The following is a 20,721-nucleotide window of genomic DNA, read 5'->3' on the forward strand; positions in this document are numbered from 1 at the left end:
ATTTCCTAACAAAAATATTTCCAGAATTCCTGAAAATCAAAGGAAAAATTAATGAAATTTAACATAAAAAACCATTTGACTAATAAAATAAAACTAGGACTAGTTGTTTTGTTTTGTTTTTAAATAAAATAGAAAAACCATTGGCTAATTAAAAAAAAAAGAAAACTAAATAATCAGTATCAAAAAATGAAGAAGATGAATTTATAACCAATGAAGAAGAAATGAAAGCAAATTTTAGAGGTTTTTTTTAAAATCCTGTTATGTACCTAAGTAAAATTGACAGTATAAATTAAATATGAATATTTATACAATTTAAATTACCCCGGATAAACAGAAAAGGAAATAGAATATTTAAATAACTATACTTAAGAAGAGAAACTGAGAACTGAGTGTGGACCATAATATAGCATTCTTGCTCTCTCTGTTGTTGTTTGCTTGCATTTTGTTTTCTTTCACAGTGTTTTTCCCTTCTTCTTGATCTATTTTTTTTTTGTGTGTAGCAAGATAATTATATAAATATGTATACATATATTAAATTTAACATAGATTTTAACATATTTAACATATATTGAACTACTTGCCATCTAAGGGAGGGGTGAGTGAAGGAGGGGAAATTTTGGAACAAAAGTCTTTGCAAGGGTCAATGTTGAAAATTGCCCGTGCATATATTTTGTAAATAAAAAGCTTTAATAAAAAATAAAAATAAAAAAGAGAAACTGAACACTATAAAAATTAGCTCCCTAAGAAAAAAAATTGAAGAACAGATTATTTAAAGGTGAATTTTACTAAACATGTAAAGAATGATTAATTCCATTATATAAACTATTTGAAAAAGTAGAAAAAGGAGATTTGGTTTCTGGAAGGCTGTCAACAAGTTATGAAGCTTGAGAGGCTTGAAAAGAAGTTCTTTGTAAAGTCTAGTGAGTAGAAACTGGAGACAGGAAAGACTTAGAAAAATAGTACTTTCATAAAGACCTTGCTAAGGCAGATATATGGATGATGAATCATTAAGGAAGTAGAGTAATGGAGCAACACTGAGAAGAGAACAATGTCTAGGTAAGTAGAGTCACTCTGATTCGGTGCTCCCGAAATATGGCATTCAATCAAGACTCTGAAAATGGATGAAACCCATGGCCTCATTTACCTAAGGTTAGCTGCATTTTCTGCTCTGCCAAGTTGGGTATAAAGAGCTTGATTTGGCAAAATAGCTTCTATCTACAGCATCATGAATGAAATTGGCTGTGCATCTTTTCAGCTATGTTGAAAATGGAACAAGAAATTGATTCAGAATCTCTCTCTAAGAGAAGGAAAAAAATTTACTTTGGTAAGGGAGCTAGAAATATATGATGTTTGATTAATTGTTTATTATGGCCTTCCCACAGTTTCATTAAATAAGGCTGTTTGTTCAAACAACTGCACACCTTATTCTGATCAACAATCATTCTTCATTCATTTGGCTTTTGTTGGGCAAACGGTTAGATCAAATTCTTTCCCCCCCCTCTGCTATTAAAGATTTCTTAATTTATTTAATATTTTCTCCCAATAACATGTCATAACAATTTTTAACATTTCTTTTTAAATTTTCAGTTCTAAATTTTTTTCCTAGCCTCTTTCATCTAGCCCCTCATTTAGAAGGCAAGCAATTTGATATTGGCTACATATGTGCAATAATGCAAAACAATTCCCTATTAGTCATGTTGTAAAAGAAAACACAAACACAAAAGAAAATAATAAGAAGAAAGTATACTTTGAATTGCATTCAGTCCCCATCAGCTCTTTCTCTGCAAATAGGTAACATTTTTCATCATAAGTTCTTCAGAATTGTCTTGGATCATTATACTGCAGAATATAGCTAAGTCATTCACAGTTGATAATCATATAACATTATTATTACTCTACACTGTTCTCCTGGTTCTACTCATTCATTTTGTATCAATTTAAGTTAAGTCTTTTCAGGCTTTTCTGAAATCATCCTGCTCATCATTTTCTTGTATCACAATCATATGCCACAACTTATTCAGATATCCAATTGATGGTTATCTCCTCAATTTCTAATTCTTTGCAACTACTAAAAGAGTTGTCACAAATATTTGTGTATACATAGGTAATTTTCCTTTTTGTTTTTTATCTCTTTGGGATATAGAGCTAGCAACAGCACTGCTGAGTACATGCATGGTTTTATAGGTCTTTGAACATACTGCCAAATTGCTCTCCAGAATGACTGAATCATTTCACAAATCTACAATGCAACAGTTTCTCAACTTTCCCCTCCAACATTTATCATTTTCCTTTTCTGTTATATTAAGTCAATCTGTTTTACTATTTATATGGGGAGAGTGAAGTAAATATGGCAGAATGATGCAGGAACTTGCCTGAGCACTCTAAAAAACTTTAAACACCTCAAAACAATTTTTGGAGCAGTAGAATTAACAAAAGGACAGAGTGAAATCATTTTTCCAGAACAAAAATAACTTGGAAGGTAAACAGGAAAGGTCTATATCACTGAAGTGAAAGTGGAGCATGGTACAGCCCAAGCAAGTAGGGAAGAAGGCCCTTCACCTGAGATAAGACAGCAGTGAGACTCTAACTCCCTTAACCCCCAGTGCAAGCCTGCACCAAAGCTTAGCAACAATAGGCAAGCCAGTAGTATGCTCCATCCCAGTGAGCCAGTATAGGCTCCAGAGAATTTTAATAGTGAGAGGCATCCATACGTAACATTTTTACAGAACCAACATATGCATGTGTATGTGTGTGTGCATACACACACACATATACATGCTTATATAGATAGAAATATTTAGATATATAAATATATTATATATATATATATGTTCATGTATACACATAAATGCATACTGCACACACATACAGTATAATATACCTGTACAGATTTATATAAGCATTCAAACATGTACCACCTATCTATACATATATGCACTGTGTATCAGTATGTACTACCAGCAGCAGTGACTCCCAGAGTTCTCAGCCTACAAACAGTAAAAGGGAGTGAAAACTGATCAGAAGGAGATTACAGGGGACATTCTGCTGACCATGAGCGTAGGACTCTGTTGTACTGTCCAAATGGGGATCTAAGTTACAAAACCAGGTATAGTTCCAAGGTGAGAAGGAGCACTAATACACTAGAACGTGTTGCCACAATCAAATGGAGTTCCTGGTCACAGTTCCAGGGCAGAAAAATATGCTTGTGGGTCATTCACAGACCAGAGCATAGACCTGGAGAGAAATGACCATATATTTTAGATTATAACATAGCAACAAAATGAAATAAAATGCAACAACCAGGGGAAAAAATTATGATGATGATGGAGAAGATCAAATCATAATCTCAGAAAAGGACAACACTGTCAAAATAACAACATGCAGTCTCAAAGAAAAGTATGAATTGGTGTCAGATCCAAAAAGAACTCCTGGAAGAATCCAAAAAGGATTTTTAAAAGAACAAGAAAGGAAGAAGAAAAATTGGTAAGAAAACCATGAAAAAAGAGCCACAGTTTGGTAAAAGAAGCACACACATATATACAGAAAAATGGAAAAAGATGTACTAAAGAAAACTACTCCTTAAAAAGTGGAACTGGTCAAATGAAAAAGAAGATACGAAAGTTCACTGAAGAAAATAATTCCTTAAAAATAGAATTGGGCTGATAAATGGTCAAAGGATATGAATAGAAAATTTTCAGATGAAGAAATTGAAACTATTACTAGTCATATGAAAAGATGCTCCAAGTCATTATTAATCAGAGAAATGAAAATTAAGACAATTCTGAGATACCACTACACATCTCTCAGATTAGCTAGGACAGGAAAAGATAATGTTGAATGTTGAAGGGGATGTGGGAAAACTGGGACACTGATGCATTGTTGATGGAATTGTGAATACATTCAGCTATTCTAGAGGGCAGTTTGGAATTATGCCCAAAAAGTTATCAAACTGTGCATACCCTCTGATCCAGCAGTGTTACTACTGGGCTTATATCCCAAAGAGATACTAAAGAAGAGAAAGGAACCTGTACGTGCAAAAATATTTATGGCAGCCCTCTTTGTAGTGGCCAGAAACTGGAAAATGAGTAGATGCCCATCAATTGAGAATAGCAAAATAATTTGTGGTATATGAATTTTATGGAATATTATTGTTCTGTAAGAAATCACCAGCAGGAAGATTTCAGAAAGGCCTGGAGAGACTTAGATGAACTAATGCTGAGTGATATGAGCAGGACCAGGAGATCATTATATATTTCAATAACAATACTATATGATGATCAATTCTGACGAACGTGGCTCTCTTCATCAATGAGATGAACCAAATCAGTTCCATTTGTTCAATATTGAATAGAACCAGCTACACCTAGCAAAAGAACACTGGGAAATAAGTGTGAACCACTACATAGCATTTCCAATCCCTCTATTTTTATCTGCTTGCATTTTTTATTTCCTTCTCAGGTTAATTTTACCTTATTTCAAAGTCTGATTCTTCTTATGCAGCAAAATAACTATATGGATATGTATACATATATTGTATTTAACATATACTTTAACATATTTAACATGTATTGGTCTACCTGCCATCTCGGGGAGGCGGGAGGGGGAAGGAGAGGAAAAGTTGGAACAGAAGGTTTTGCAAGGGTAAATGCTGAAAAATTACCAATGCATATATCTTGTAAATAAAAAGCTATAATTAAAAAAAATTAGAATTGGGCAAATAAAAGCTAATAACTTCATGAAGCATCCAAAAACAATAAAAAAAATCAAAGAAGGAAAAAAAAGAAGGAAATGTGAAAAACAATTAATTTAGAAAACAGATATGAGATAATTTAAGAATGACTGCTACATTAAAAAGAGATAAAAATTTTTTTAAAAAGAGCCTAGATAGCATTTTTAAAGAAATCATCCAGGAAAGCTGTCCTGATATCCTAGAACCAGCAGGTAAAATAGAAATTAATATAATCTACCAATCATTTCCTTTAAAAGATCTCAAAATGAAAACTACCAAGAATGTAATACCTAAATTCCAAAGCTCCCAGACCAAGAAGAAAATACTACAAACTGCCAAAAACAAACAATTCAAATATCATGAAGCCACAGTCAGGATTACACACAGGATTTGGCAGCTTCTGAATTAAAGGATCAGAGGGCTTAGAATATAATATTCGAGGAGATAAAGGAGTTAAATTATAACCAAGAATCACCTACTCAGCAAAACTAAGTATGATGCCTCAAGGGAAAAAATGGACATTTACAGAAACAGAAGACTTACAACTTTCTTGATGAAAAGACCACAGCTAAAAAGAAAATTTGATCTTTAAAAGTAAGACCCAAGAAAAGTATAAAAAGGTAAACAAGAAAAAGAAACTATTTACATTCCTACACGGAAAGATCATACTTATAATTCTTAAGAATTTTATCACTATAAGAAAAGTTAAAAGAACTATACATAGGGGTATATGAAGTTGTGCAGTGGATAGAGCAGCAGCTCTGAGCTCAGCAAGACCTGAGTTCAAATCTGGTCTCAGATACTTAACATTTCTTAGCTGTGTGATCCTGGGCAAGTCACTTAACCCCGATTGCCTCAGCCAAAAAAAAAAAAAATAAATTTATACACACACACACACACACACACACACACACACACACACACACACACACACACAGAGTGTGAGTGTGAATTGACTAGGGTGATATCCACCACCACCCCCAAGAAGAGAAAGAGAATTGTGTATCAAATTTGCACAAAAATATTTATAGCGGCTTTTGTGGTAGTGCCAAAGAATTAGGAATTCAAGAATTGAGGGTGGCTGTCAATCAATTGGGGAATGGCTGAATAAATTATTATATATGATTGTAACGGAATATTATTGTGCCATAAAAAATGATGAGCAGGCAGATTTCAGAAAAACCTTGAAAAACTTACATGAATGGATTCAAAGTAAAGTAAGCAGAACTAAGAAAACATTGTAACAGCAATATTATACAATGAAGAATTGTGAAAGATTTAGCTATTTTTAACAATGATTCAAGAAAAATCCAAAGGACTTAAAAGGAAAAATGCCATAGTACCTCAAGAGAAAGTAACAATGGAGTCTGAATGCAAATCAAAATATACTGGTTTTCACTTTCTGTTGTTTTATTTCTCTGTATTTTCTCTTACAATAATATTGTAATACGGAAATGTTTTGCATGACTGCACAAATATAACCTATATTAAATTGCTTACTAGTTCAGGGTGGAAAATGGGAAGGGAAGGCAGATAATTTGGAACACACAAAAATATTTCTTAATGTCAAATATTATTTTAGATACAATTAGGAAAAACAAAATATTAAAACTATATTCATATAAAACACTGCAATGGATAAAAATCTTGTAGACTGAGGTATTCTTGTTTTAAATTATTTATCACATCTTAAAATATCTCTGTGCTACTTGAAAACATTTTCTTAAATATAAATTAACTATAAAATTACAAAGTTAGATTGAAATATTCTGAAAAAATTCTGCAAAGCAATTTATAACTGTGTCTGAAAGGTTACTAAATTGTGCAATATTCTTTAATCCAACAATACCATTACAATGTCTATTAACTCAAAAGAGATCAAAGACATAAAGGATTCACATGAACAAAATATTTTTAGCCATTCTTTGTTGCAGAAAAAAACTAGAAACAAAATGCCAATCAACTGAGAAATAGCTGAACTAAACATGATACATGAACATAATGGAATTATATAACATAATTCCACTGTGTCATAGAAATAATGAAGGGGATCGTTTCAGTTTGTGTAATTTCAGTGAAACTTGAGAAGCCTTGTATGAACTGATATTGACTCAAGTGAGTAGAACCAGGAACAGTGTATACAATCACAACAATTCTTTGAAAGCAACTTTGAAAGATTTAAGAATTCTATTCAATGTAATCATTAACCATAATTCCAAAAAAGTGATGATAAAACATGCTGTCCCACTACTGACAGAAAAGGGACTTTAAGAGTACAGAATGAGGCATATTTATCAAACATGGCTTAATGCAAAAAACTTGTTTTGCTTAATCATTCACATTTATTGTAGTGATTTTGTTTCCCTTTTTTTCTTTGTTTTTCAGTTGAGGAAAAGGTAATGAGTTGGAGAGAGAAAAGGCAGATTTTTATTAAATGAAAACAATAAAACTAAATTTAAAAAAAACATGGCAAAGATGATTCAGTCTCAGCTAATCATTTACTTCATATTTTACTTTTTTAGATAAGCAGCAATCTTTAAGGAATATAAAAATATTTTTAAAAAGGAAGAATCTTTAAAAATAAAAAATAAAAAGGAAGATAATATTAAGAACTCACATTATTACCTTATCTTGACTGCTTAAGAAAAAAAAAACTTTTAAGCAATTTTAAAAATTACTAACACCATGATTCTGAACAACTTATATGATGTATTCAAAATTTATCTATATGAATAAATAAAAATTCTGCTCATTTAAAAATTATTAATGAGATATATGTGATTTTTATTTTAATTTTATTTTAATTGCAAGGTCCTTTCCAGAACAATAATCACAGATTGCAATTATCCTGAAATAGATCTTGAAAAAAAAAAACCTATCATATGTTGGGGTTTTAAAAAAATGAATAGTACATTTTGGAGCAGGAAAAAACCAATCTGAATTCAAATCCTACCCTCAAAACTTTGCTAGCTGTTTAATAACAAAGGGCAGGTCATATTTCTTAGTAACTGTTTCCTTTTCTGTATTACCTACCTCACAGGGTTGTTATATAAGAAAATGTTTTTGTAAATTTTTAAGGTATTATATAAATGTTATTATGTGTGGAAAACTTAAGAAATGAAAAAGAATTATCAAAGTGTCAATAATCCTAGCTAATTTCATTTTTCCCCAGTGAACGTTTCAATTATTTTCACATTAAAAATATTTATAATACACATAAATACATACATAAATAAATAATACATAAATAAATTATTTCAATGGGAATAATGAAATTTAGCTGGATTCTCATTTTAAGTCAACAAGCTTTAATGGCAAAGAACAAATTACTTAATATTTAACATTAAGCACAAAAATTAGCATGTTGGAATTGTTAAAATGTAAACTTCAAAATGCTGCACACAAACTTGAATTGTTATTCATAAAAGTAGGACTTACTTTCTTTTAAAGGATACAGTATGTTTTAACACTGTTAAATTACTTTGGAAATTATTTATTTTGTGTCAAAACATGTTTTGACAGAATATTAACATTATTTTCTCTAATAAATATACTTAAAAATCGCTAGCCAGAAATTTATGCCATGCAAAAAGCTAAAAGCAGTTTTTCAAACTAAACGAAATGTATCAAAATAAGCATTAGATTATTATCAGCCCAGCATGAGAGTGCCAAGCATAGCCTCTAAACAATTCTAATGACGTAACTGAATGAGAATTCACAAAAAGTTGCTGTACCTGTCTCTGTTTGTTAAACCCAGATTTACACTGCTTTAAGAAAGGAATAAAACAAAATGAAAGATATATTAAGATGAAAACATCAAATATAACATATATTACTGTAACTAATATAGATAGTAGCATTTTATTAAAAAAAAAAACCCAGAATCTTAACTTTATAACAATATGTTATGGGATATCATTATTAGACATAAAATATTGATAAATACTGGTTTTAAACATTTTGTATGATGTGAAATTCATATGTAACCTGTCTATGACATTTTAGAATTTGCCAATTATTAAATGAAATTCCAAAATTACAGTTTGAAATTTAAAAAGAACATCTCCCTAATTTGAGAAATTACAGTTGAGAGTAATTTACTTTTTAAAAATTTCTTTCTAACAACAAACAAAACATATAAAATTATACAACTCAAGTAAACATTACATAGTACAAAGCATGTCCAGGAATTTATTTTAAAGAAAGTACTCTGTTTACAGTATGTTTGCAGAGTATGAAGAATAACCCCAAATCATGACATTTTAAGGTAAAACCTTCATTGCATGCAGAAAGAAACTAAAATTGATTGTGAGAAGAATTAATGTGCTATATTTGATGTTTTTAGGGTAACGTAGATTTTTAAAATTAATTTTAATTAAAGTAAAAGCATGCAACCATTACTATTGTCAAACCTTACAGGAATTAGATGCTCTAAACTAAATTTGTATTTCTGTTTCAAGTTGTTTGACAACACTAACTTAAAGCTGGTTTATTACATCTTTGCTGTATAGTTTTTACTAACTTCATACTCAGTTCTTTAAATTACACAAAATGGTTGTGAGTACAACTAATCAGGACACTTGAATAGCTGAAGCAGAGTATTTTTCTATAAGGAAACAACTTAATAAGAAAGAAAACTAGCGCTACTAACATACAAAAATTTGATTTTGCTATTTCAAATCAAATGAAATAGCTACAAATGAAATAATTGGCAGAGAACCCCAATGATAGGTTTTATTTAACACTGCATTTATAGTTTGTTTTCAAAACAATCTTTTGAAAATCATTGAACTTTTACAAAACTTCAGTGAAATTAATATTATCACAAATTTTTGATAGTTATACCACCTTAGGCACTGAAACTAATATATATATGTACATATATGTTTGTATGTATGTATATGTGTGTATATACATATATATGCCTGTATGTATATATATGTGTGTATACACACACACACACACACACACACACACACACACATATATATATATATAAATACACATACATATACATATAAATATTTATATATATGTATGTGTGTGGACACAAACACATTCTTATATATCTCTATGTACCCAAAATCTTTCCATTAAAATGTTCTAGTGAAAATAGTTAAGGATTATAGCTTGATTTCCCCCCTAAATTCTAGGTTTGAATACAATACAGAGACTTTTAAGTAAAAGATAAATTACTTTTTAAAAAGTTAACCTTAAAAAGACAAAAAAGAATAACTTTGTTGATTCTAAACTAACTTAAAAAATGTGGGGAGTTATTCTTTGAAGACTTTTTGAATCATTTTCATTTTTCAAGCTGACTCACAAACTGACAAGAACTGTTGAGCAGTAATAGCTAATAAGAACAGCTGCAGTGATCAAACTTTTTAAACAGTTCTGAATATACCTTATTCCTTACCCATGGCATCTTTATTGTTCTTGTCTTGGGCTCCTCCTAAGCAGAGATAGTAAAAAGTACGGTTGGGCATTAAGTATGAAAGTTCTTTTAAAAGTCATAGGAATATAAATTCCTTAACTTATGTCATCTCATACTTAAGCCAACTTGTTTGAATACCTAATTAAATATTCATTTATCTCTATTCCAGATTAAACTAGTTTATGAAATAAAGGCATATATATTTTTCTTCCTAGCCAAGCTTAACAATTCTTTGAAAAATATTCTGAAACTCCTTTTATCACTGTTGCAAAGAGCTGGTAATTGTTTTATGGATTTGGTTACAATTAGAAAGTAATGTTGATAGCTGGTAAAGTATGAAAGAGGCACTGACAATAAATATAATGTCTTTATAACATTATTTTCTGGTGCCCTTTATTTGGTCTGACAGAAAGTAGCTTTACTTTTAAATGATTTATCAATTAATCAAAAACTAGAGCAGTTCTTTATTTTTTTTAATTCAATAAATGGGAGAAGTATCATTATTATTATCAACAAAAAGTATTTACTGAAAACCCACTTGAATTATTTGAGAGGGCAGCTTAAAACAATTTATGGAATAATTCTCAATGTGGAATCCACTTAACACAAGAAAATTTACTACAAAGAAAACTACACTGGGAATAGTTCTTTAAGAGACAAGGACCATGTAAATTACTAATAATTAATCTTTGAATGTCAATAACATATTAACTTCAATAAAATGAGTTTTTACTCTACCACAATTGATCCATGACAAGTACAAAATTGCTATTTATGAAATGTAAAAGATCTAGAGGAAGATCTACTTTAGGTAGAGTGAATGATTCTCTGTGGAGGAACTATAAAAGAAAGGGTGACAAGAATTGTATTCAATAAGCTGGCATCATTAGATTGACTCTATACTAATGTATGGAATACCCAGAGAAGTGCACTGAAATATGTACCATTTTCTGTTTCCTATATACATTATAATGGGTAGTCATTACCAAACTTCAGAGTAATAAATTCTTTAGTCATAGAATCTCTTAAAGCCCATACACTAAGTCATAGGAGGGTTGAAATATATACCAGAGTAAGTTCCCACATCCACGATGTCTACTAAAGAAAGATAATCGTTGAGGGCAGGAGCCATGGCAATTTAAATTATTATATCCTGAGAACTTGGTACTGTATTTTGCAAAAAGCAAGTGGTTAAAAACATGTGTTGCTAATTGTGAACAATATATACAAGCCCACTTTATAGAACTTGGGATCTAATTTTAGTATTTAAATGAATATAAGGCTTTAGAACTAATTTTTTTTCTCACTGTCTTTTTTTTTTAATCTTTAATCAGCAACACATTTAACACTTTTTCCTATGAAAAATATAATTTAAAATACTCCATTTTGACCTGATTTTCATCAAGAATTAAGTGTAATGAAGTGTTGGTACTTTAAAAATACCACTGTTAATAAAAATATCTGTATTTTAAAGTGCTTATGTTTTGTTTTGGTCAGAAGATCCCCAAAATAATCCTTTTAGATCTCTCTTCATCCACTACTAAGTTAATTTGCAAGAAGTTGCACTATGTCTTTCCTTATTATTACTAATTCTTTAGTCTATAAAACCAGTATCATATGCTATTGTAGTTGTTAGTTTTTTTTTTAAAGTAATGTATTCATACATTAGACAGTGACCAAATTGTCTTTTAATATTTTAAATAGCAAGATAACAGCAAACTTGCTAAACATAGGTAGAAATATACACATTTCGTATATGCATATTTATGAATCAATTCTTATTTTTATTTTTTTAAACATTTCACTTAGATCATATTTTCTACTACCAAAGAATAAATATGAAGACTATTCTGAATGGAGGATTACAGAATAGTTCTACAGATTTGTCTAGTGATTAAAGTTTTTGTACATTATTTAGAAAATAATGTAAGCTAATTTAGCATGTTCAAGTTATTACAATTCTTAAGCTAGTCACAGTAAAGGCATAGTCTATCCAACAGTATTAATAGTTATGAAGAAATTTGATATTAGGTGACTCAATCTTTATAGGAAAAATTAGACTCATTAGAACAGTGTATAGGCACACATAACAAATAATGCCATTAGTAAGCAGACCAATATTAAAAGAAAGACTACTATGACTTTAGTTTGAGTTATCATCAACTGACAAAATAATTGGACTAATGATATTATACCTTAATACCGAGACATTACACTGAAATTTGGTTATAATACATTCATCATTTTATTAAGTAACACTGGCCAGAATAATATTATGAGAATATGCTTCTGTCTAATTTTCATAAGCATTTCACAAAATGTTTTAGCACAAAGAATAAAATTTGTAAGCATGAATATATGTAATGAAGAACTCTAAGTAAAAGCTATTATGGTATATAGTGTCAGCTGATCTATGAATGAAAAACTCTCTAGACATTTCAATAGAATTGTGGGCTATTGTATTCATCATTTGTGGCTAATTGAAAAAACTTGAACATGTCTCCTGAGATGCTAATGATTTTAGAAGAATTTACACTCTCAATAGATGTACAAAAATTTTTCATCTTTCTTTCTACTACCATTAATAAAAATTTTAATTTTAATGTTGACTTAAAAGCATATCAAGTTCACAAGTATATAGGGATTCATGATACAATTCACTAAATTGGTTCCTATCAACTGTCCCATATTTTAAAAGAGCTTTAGAATCAAAAGTAATTATAGTGTTCAATAATGTACTATTAAATAAAATTGAATGTATACAGAATGAAACTGAATTCAAAAGAACTCTTAATTTTATTTAATGTACATATTGCTTATTTTGAATTTCTTATGCTGAACTAATGTCTTACTAAACATAAGATCACAAGAAAAATGTTACATTAAAATCTCTTGCAACTACAAACAATTCACATTTTAAGATGTTAGCTAAAAGTGAATATTAGTTACTTAATGACAAGATAACCTTGTGTTTCTAGCAAGAAATTTATTTTCCTTTATATAGTTTTTGGGTTATTGTAGAAAAGAAAGTAATATGGCATTTATTGCATAAGTATAAATTGTAGATGTAGATTTAAATAGGACTTACTGAATATGATTCCAATTTTAACACTGTGTTCTTGAAAGATTATTTCAGATATCTTAAAGCAAAACTTCCATCTGTATTGCACTAACTACAACAACATGATAGTGATAAAGTGTGGTAGTGATAAAAGCTAGAGTAAAATGCTAAATCATAATGTAGTTATAAAAGATTTAGTTGTAAAATAATTAGGAATATACAAGAGCACAATAAATCAGTGATGAACTTACTAATGAAAACTGCAAAAATAAATAATAAATAATAAAACTGGAAAAATACATTTTATGATCATTCAAGAAGGAGAAAGAAGGGAAACAAAGGGCTTAAAGGGGTCAATAAACGCACTAGCTCTTAAATTTATTAAAAAAACTACACTTATTAGTGTTTAGCTATACTATGCTAGTTGCCCATCACAAAACAAATGCAGTGTTAGTGAACTGCTAAAATTGCAATTAACATGAAATCATTACTGTTGAAAAGCAATGAAATGCTAGCGTTCCACACCACATGACTACTCAGTTATTACCATTGAGGAGTCTGTGGGTGAAGAAAGCCCTTCAGCAGCATCCTCCTTGATAACTTCCTAACAACACAACAAAACAATACAATATGGGTGAATCAATTAAGGGTTGAACCAAAATATGACAATGAATGAAAATGGTGTTGAAGATAATATTATGTAAACATTTCATAGATGTAACTAAGTTAAAAAAAAAAAAAGCTTCCAATAACTTTTTCTGGTAAAAATGTATTAGAATTTAAAAGGCAAGTCAATTAATTTTCCTAAGTTGTAAATCTTCTTTTCAGAAAAAATTTAGTTAAGGGGGATTAAAAAGATATATGATAGTTTTTTCCCTTTTAAAATTATTTGAATTTGAATAAAACATAATTAGTATAAAGGACTAGAAATAAAGTATATTTAAATACAAAATGTATTTTGTTTCAATTTTGTTTTCCTGTAATATTTTGAAAATAAGTTTAACTAACTTGCTTCATAAAATAGTTTAGGTCTTTTGAGATTTTTCATTTTAACCATAAGTACTTTTAGATATTTTAGATTCATATCCACTGAAAATCAAATTAGAATTCATATGGTAATGTTCATTTAAAAATATAGGAACAACATACTACACTATTACAAAATGGAAGACTATGACTATAAACAAGCTAACATTCACTAATAATGAAAATTATTTTCCTTCTATAAATACCAATTAAATATAAACAAAATACATTTTGCATTAGCAATAGCTTAGTAATTCTTAAGAGATAATTGTTAAATAATTTATACTATTTGTACTGAAAGGAAATTACCAGATTTATTTTTTAAGGCCATCTATATGTATGTAGATCAATATTTTCATTACCCTTCACATACTTACTAGGCCACTGTTCTGATCTCTGGAAAAATTCGTTTTTATAGATGAACGTGGGATGAGATGTTGAAAACTGCCAGGGTAATACCTTGGCGGGTAAACATATGGGACAAAGAATGGCTATGGAAAGAAACATGTAACAAAAAAGGGGGATAAACAATTACAGAAATCAAATTATATTATGATCAAAAGAAACATCAATCCAACAAAAAGCAATTCCTCTTAAGTCTAACGTGTAAACAAACAACCCTAAAAAAGCTTTACTTATTTTGCATAGATAATATTATATTAAAAACAAATTCAGAAAAGTGAAATTATTTACATTTTTTCCTTATCAACAGAAAAGATATATATATATATATATTTTTTAAAAACTAATTTGGTTTCTTTTTGCTACCAGTAAACAAAATACACAATACAACCACCACCAATTCACAATAATCATTCTATATAGAGAATGTTACCAGAAAGGATCTACTTTATTAGCTATTCTATGCTTAAAAAAAAAAAAAAAAAAAAAAAAAAAAGACCCTCAACTACATTATGCCCCATGGCAGTGACCTGAAGGGCAGCATTATATCAAGATTTAGGAATAATTTTTAAATTATTTTTAAATTTAAAATTAAAAGTCAGTCTGTTATTTCAAGGATATAACATACTGCTCATCTAAAATTTTATGATATATTTTAATTAGCTAGATAGAAATTTTACTTAGAAATTCCCCCTAGTTATAGTAGATATACATGAAAATGCCTAAGTCTTAATTCTATTAAGTTTCTGGAACCTATCTAATTGTTTTTTTGTTTTGTTTTGTTTTTTAGTCCCAACAGTATTATTCTGCTTTCATTATCCAGGTCAAAACAGATCACTCCTCAGAAAAATGGATCAACAACACTGTAATTTTGAGAAAACAAGAGCCATCAATATTAGTAACTACTCAGCCTAGTATTTTACATTACTTTTCTCTCATTATTATCACTTTACAAGATGTTTTTTGAATTTCAAACTGTGAAGTAACATTTAAATATGAACTGACACAATCTGCTAAAGTATACATTATGAACAGTAGATGATTTAACATAAAATATATAAGAATAAAAATTTTCATTAAGTTAAAACAGTGTAAACAGTAAAAAAAACAGTAACTTGCCAAGCTGCTACTTCTACAGAGAAATTGTATTATTACAAAAGTTGCTGCATTAAAATTTCACTTACAACCTTTTCTGTTCTAGTAACATAGCTAAAATAATCAAGACAGCTGGCATAAAATGTCTGTGGCTAATTATCTTACTAATTACATATTCAATTTTATTTGGGTTTCCTTTTTTAAGTAAATATTTTCAAAATTCCTTATAAAATTCTACTGTGTATTCTTTACATTAAACAGGCTTTTAATATCATCCTAAATGACGTATTTTACCAGGTTGATTTTTCCTATCAACAATGGCCCAAAGTAATAATAGACCCCAAATTCAGCATGGAGGTTGTTGAAAATAAATTGCTGCCATGGAACCACAAAGCACATGTCTAAGATTTACCAAATTTGCCTCGATGCAAGAACTATGTTTAAGATGACTAATCAACAAAACATGGTTCTGTCCTCTTCAATTTGGCAGTATAAAATCAATCCTGTTTGAATTTATTTAAGCTGGTTTCCATTTCCCCAGTCACAAATTCCCTAGTGCATCCAAAGTCATGGCTCATGAGTGTAAACTTCTAGAAAGTAAAAGTAATTTTTACACATTTATTATGAATTAGCAGCTTACATTACTGACAATAATAATACATAGATTACATTTGTTTATACTGAAGTACATATCCCTATAAATTCATATTCATAACAAAAACTTTATGTTTCTAAAATTTAACTTTATTTTCATGAATATATAAAATGTCACACATAACTACAAAAATCAGCACTAAAATTTTTGAACTTTGAATTTCAGAAGTTCTCTATATTTATTAACTTTATTTTCTGAGGAACAAAAAATACCAAACAAAAAAATGATCAAAGTTTGTGAGAGAACCAAATAAGCAGGAAGACAAAGGAAATAGGTATTATAAAGTACCAAGTATACCAGGCACTATGCTAAGCTCTTTTTTTTTTTGCAAATATCATCTCAACTCGTCTTCACAACAATCCTGGGACTTAAGTGTGGTTACTATCCCAATTTTACAGCTGAGGAAACTGAAATAAACAAAGGCTAAGTGACTTGCTCAGGGTCACACAATCGTTAAGTATCTGCGGCAACATTTGAACACGCGTCTTCCTGATTCCAGGAAGTTTGGTTCACAGTCACACTGCCACTCAGCTGCCTCAAATGTCAACTTAAAACATTGAACAGGACAAGGGAAATATGCATAAACAAAAACAGAGGATGATCTTCAAATTAAATCATATTTCTATTTATATATGTCTTATATGTTACAGATAACATATGCATTGAAGAACACGTTCTGATTGCTTGATAATGCCTATCTCAAAATTATTTCCCTATGAAAGTAAAAAGTTCATCTAATGTTTGGATTATACTTAGAACTTATTCTAATTGAATTTCTTCTTTCTTGAATATTTACTTCAATAGTCAACTATTTTAAATACCACCTTTGGAATTTTCTTTGTATTTTAAGAACAAAATACAATTTCAAGGAACCAAGGTAACCATGAACTACTTAATAATGGCATCATGTTGAAAGTCAATTCCTAAAATGACTAGGTATTAGCATTAACTTACCCGATTATAGAAGGGATGCTGAGGTCCTGTTAGGCCACTGTAATAGCTGCTAGGAGGCTGTGGTGATAGCATATTACCAGGAAAAGGTCCATTATAGGAAGCTGAAGAACTCAGAGTTGCAGGCAGACTAAATGCAGATGGGGCCCGAGTATTCACATCTTGTAGCTGCATAGCAGAATACTGAAGTCCTCCAATCTGTTCTCTTGCAGCACGAACATCTAAAATATTTAATTATTTACAGACAGTGGAAAGAAGGAAAAGTATAATTTAAATCTATATTTTTCTGTACATTCTATCACACTCAAATAAGATAAATTATTTTGACTCACTCAAATAAAAGAAATCTGGAATTAAAGAACTGCTGATTTAAATTAAAAATAGTATTAATATGATTAAAAGCTAGTTAATAGACCTCTGGAAACTAGGTGCTTAAGAAAGAGCAGTACTATGCGAGATGATTAAAACTCAATTGATCCATGAGAATATTAGATGATCAATTTCAAAATAGCCTATCATTTTTTTGAGGGAAAAAAAATTTAAACACAAAATCACTAGCTCTAGTTAGTAAAATTAGATATTGTTTCTAGTTCCAGTTTTTTCAAGGTAATGAGCTATTTCCAAATGGCAAAAAAAATTTTCAAATGAGTGTAAGTTCAATTTTCTTAAACAAACTAAAAATAATATACTACGTCAAAATGCCTATAATACTTTAGCACTTTTAGCAAGGAAAACAATCAACTAAAGGTTCTTAAACCCTTCCTTATTTTGTTCATAGTTCATATTATCCAAGCAAAGTTGAAAATCTCCAATATCTAATACTAGTTTAACCTCAATCACACACATTGTTGGGTGAATTTGGTATGTTAAAAATAAAGGCTCATCAGAGTTAATAGTCATCACTCACATAATACCCAACAGAAAATTTTTTTCACCTAAAACCTGATACAGGATACAAAGATGGATATAAGCTATTGATGAAGTCTGCTAATATTTGATAGCAGAGATACTAGCATTTTAGTTATTTTCTTCTCCAGATCATCTTACAGATTAGAAATTGAAGCAAGGTTAAGTATTTGTCCAAAATCATATATCTAAAGAGTATATAAGTCTAGATTTGAATTCATGAAGATGAGTCTTATTGATTCCATGTGTTCTATCCACTGGGCCACATAGCTGCCACATTAAAAAAATTTTTTTTTTGCAACACAATAGCATTAAAAACAAAGGCAGCAACACACATTGAGTCTCTAAAAGGTTTTGATATTAATATCTACTACTAATATACTTTACATTGTTACTTTGATTTCCAAACTTTCTGTCTTGATATTTTGCTAGTAGCTAAGTAAGGAAATAGCTTCTAAAATCATAAGCATAATGAAATCCAGTAACAGAGAATTCACATAAAATGGTTTCTCTCTTATTTCATGACATATCATTAGCATCATTCCTATTTGGTACAAGGCACTTTAAGATATTCAAAAAAGAATAAAATTTGTAAACTATTTGTTGCTTAAAAATTTATATTTTAGTTTTAGGAATAACATGTATATGTAAAAATAACTATAAGAAAAAGAAAGGCCATACTGGAGAAAGTGGTGGCCAGAAGCAAAACATTTTTGAGAAGGGATAAGGTAAAAGAAGAGAGAGAATAAAACAGGGAAAATACATCAGCAATAACAATTACAAAAGAAATTTTGAAGCAAGTTTTTCTGATGTAGGCCTCATTTCTCAAATGTATAATGAATAAAGTCAAATTTATAAAAAAACAAGAGCCACTCCTCAATTAATAATTGGTAAAAGATGTGTACTATGTCCAAAGGACTATAAAACCATGCATATCCATTGATCTCACAATATCTCTAACTAGACATGAATCCCAAAAGAATTTTTTTTTAAAGAAAAGGACCTATCTGCATAAAAATGTTTAAAGCAGTTCTTTGGGCAAAGAACTGGAAGTTGAGGTGATGCCTATCAATTGGGGAATGGCTTAATAAATTGTGGTATGTGATTATGATGGAACATTATTATTCTATGAGAAATAATGAATAAAATGCTCTCAAAAAAACCTTGTAAAGTCCTTCACAGGTCCAAGCAAAGTAAAATGTATTATGTATAAAGTAATAGCAATGTTGTAGGATAATCAGTTGTGAATGATTTTGCTCTTTTCAGAAATACAATGATCCAAAACGTCTCTGAAGGACTTATGATGAAAAATGCTATCTGTATCCAGAGAAAGAACAAGTTGAATCTGAATACAAACTGCTGCATTTTTAAACTTTTTTTTTTTTTCACGGTTTTTTTTTGAGGGCATGGAATGTTCTTTTTAGCAACATGACTTGTATGGAAATGTTTTGCATAATTTCACATGTGCCTTCTCAAGAGGGGAAGGAGATAAGCAAGGAAGGGAAAGGATCTGGAACTCAAAATTTTAAAAGCAAATATAAAAAGTTGTTTTTCATTTATGGAAAAATAAAAATACTAAAATTAACAAAAAATAACTATAATACGGTAACGTTGAGAGAAAGAGAATAAAAGGTAAAGAAAATCAGAGTATCTTTCCTTGAGCAGGTCAGCCAACCTATTCTTTCCTTAACTAAGTTTCTCCTCACCAAAATTCTCTAAGCCTTCCAAAATAGAATAACCCACCTAAATTAGGATTAAAGGTGATTATACCTTTTACTTCTATTAGTATAATTTCATCTCTTTAATAGACAGTACTACTGAAAGTCTACAGCCTTATACCATGTTCTTTTATGTTCATATATTATTTTAGCTTTGATATAATTAATAGAGTAACTGAACTTTCTAATATGACCTTTTCATCTTTTTGATTTTATGTTTTTGATGGTTGTATTCATCAATTAGCTCAGAAGACAGATAATTTTTATTCCAGAGTTAAAGAATACATTCTTGAAGCAAACTTCAATAGAAGCTATTAGTTTCAGAGAATGATAGAGAAGAATATGAGGTAAATAATGTTATTCCTGTCAAAATCTTTATTGTTTTTGTTCCTGAATTTATCATTCAATATATTAGCTATCCCTTTTGGTGTTGAGCAATTTGAATATAACTGGAGGTTACTTGATGCTTGCTGACTGATAAAACTAGAAGATTGGTTTTTCTTACAATGACAAAGAGAAAATGTGAATTTACTCTGGTGAGACAGATTCTTTGAATTCTCTCTTCATCAAAATATACATTATACAAGAGACACTGGAGAGAGGCGTATCCTGCTGCTCCCAGAAAAGTAAAGTACTTTTTTGCTTGGAGTAACAGGAAAAAATGAAAAAAAAAATATATATATATATATTAAATGAAATCTTTAATTATTATGAAACATTTTAAATGCCACATTTCCTCCACAC

The 20,721-nt window shown here is 29.7% G+C and overlaps 1 protein-coding gene across 5 annotated transcripts in view; it reads right to left on the reverse strand.

Annotated features, from left to right (window-relative positions):
- The window catches only part of KIDINS220 (kinase D interacting substrate 220), a 150,414-nt gene that overhangs the window by 18,157 nt on the left and 111,536 nt on the right, over window positions 1-20,721 (reverse strand). For 3 of the 5 annotated variants that reach the window (XM_074288088.1, XM_074288090.1, XM_074288089.1), the window contains 2 exons: window positions 17,357-17,574; window positions 14,628-14,741 (listed from right to left, as the gene is read on the reverse strand). In XM_074288088.1, coding sequence (XP_074144189.1) covers window positions 14,628-14,741; window positions 17,357-17,574 — 332 coding nt within the window. Of the gene's footprint in view, window positions 1-8,463; window positions 8,497-13,771; window positions 13,829-14,627; window positions 14,742-17,356; window positions 17,575-20,721 lie in introns of all 5 variants that reach the window. The other 2 variants (XM_074288092.1, XM_074288091.1) reach the window with 2 other exon arrangements.

This window comes from Sminthopsis crassicaudata, chromosome 2 (genome assembly GCF_048593235.1).
Source record: "Sminthopsis crassicaudata isolate SCR6 chromosome 2, ASM4859323v1, whole genome shotgun sequence".
In the NCBI taxonomy this organism is placed as follows: domain Eukaryota; kingdom Metazoa; phylum Chordata; class Mammalia; order Dasyuromorphia; family Dasyuridae; genus Sminthopsis; species Sminthopsis crassicaudata.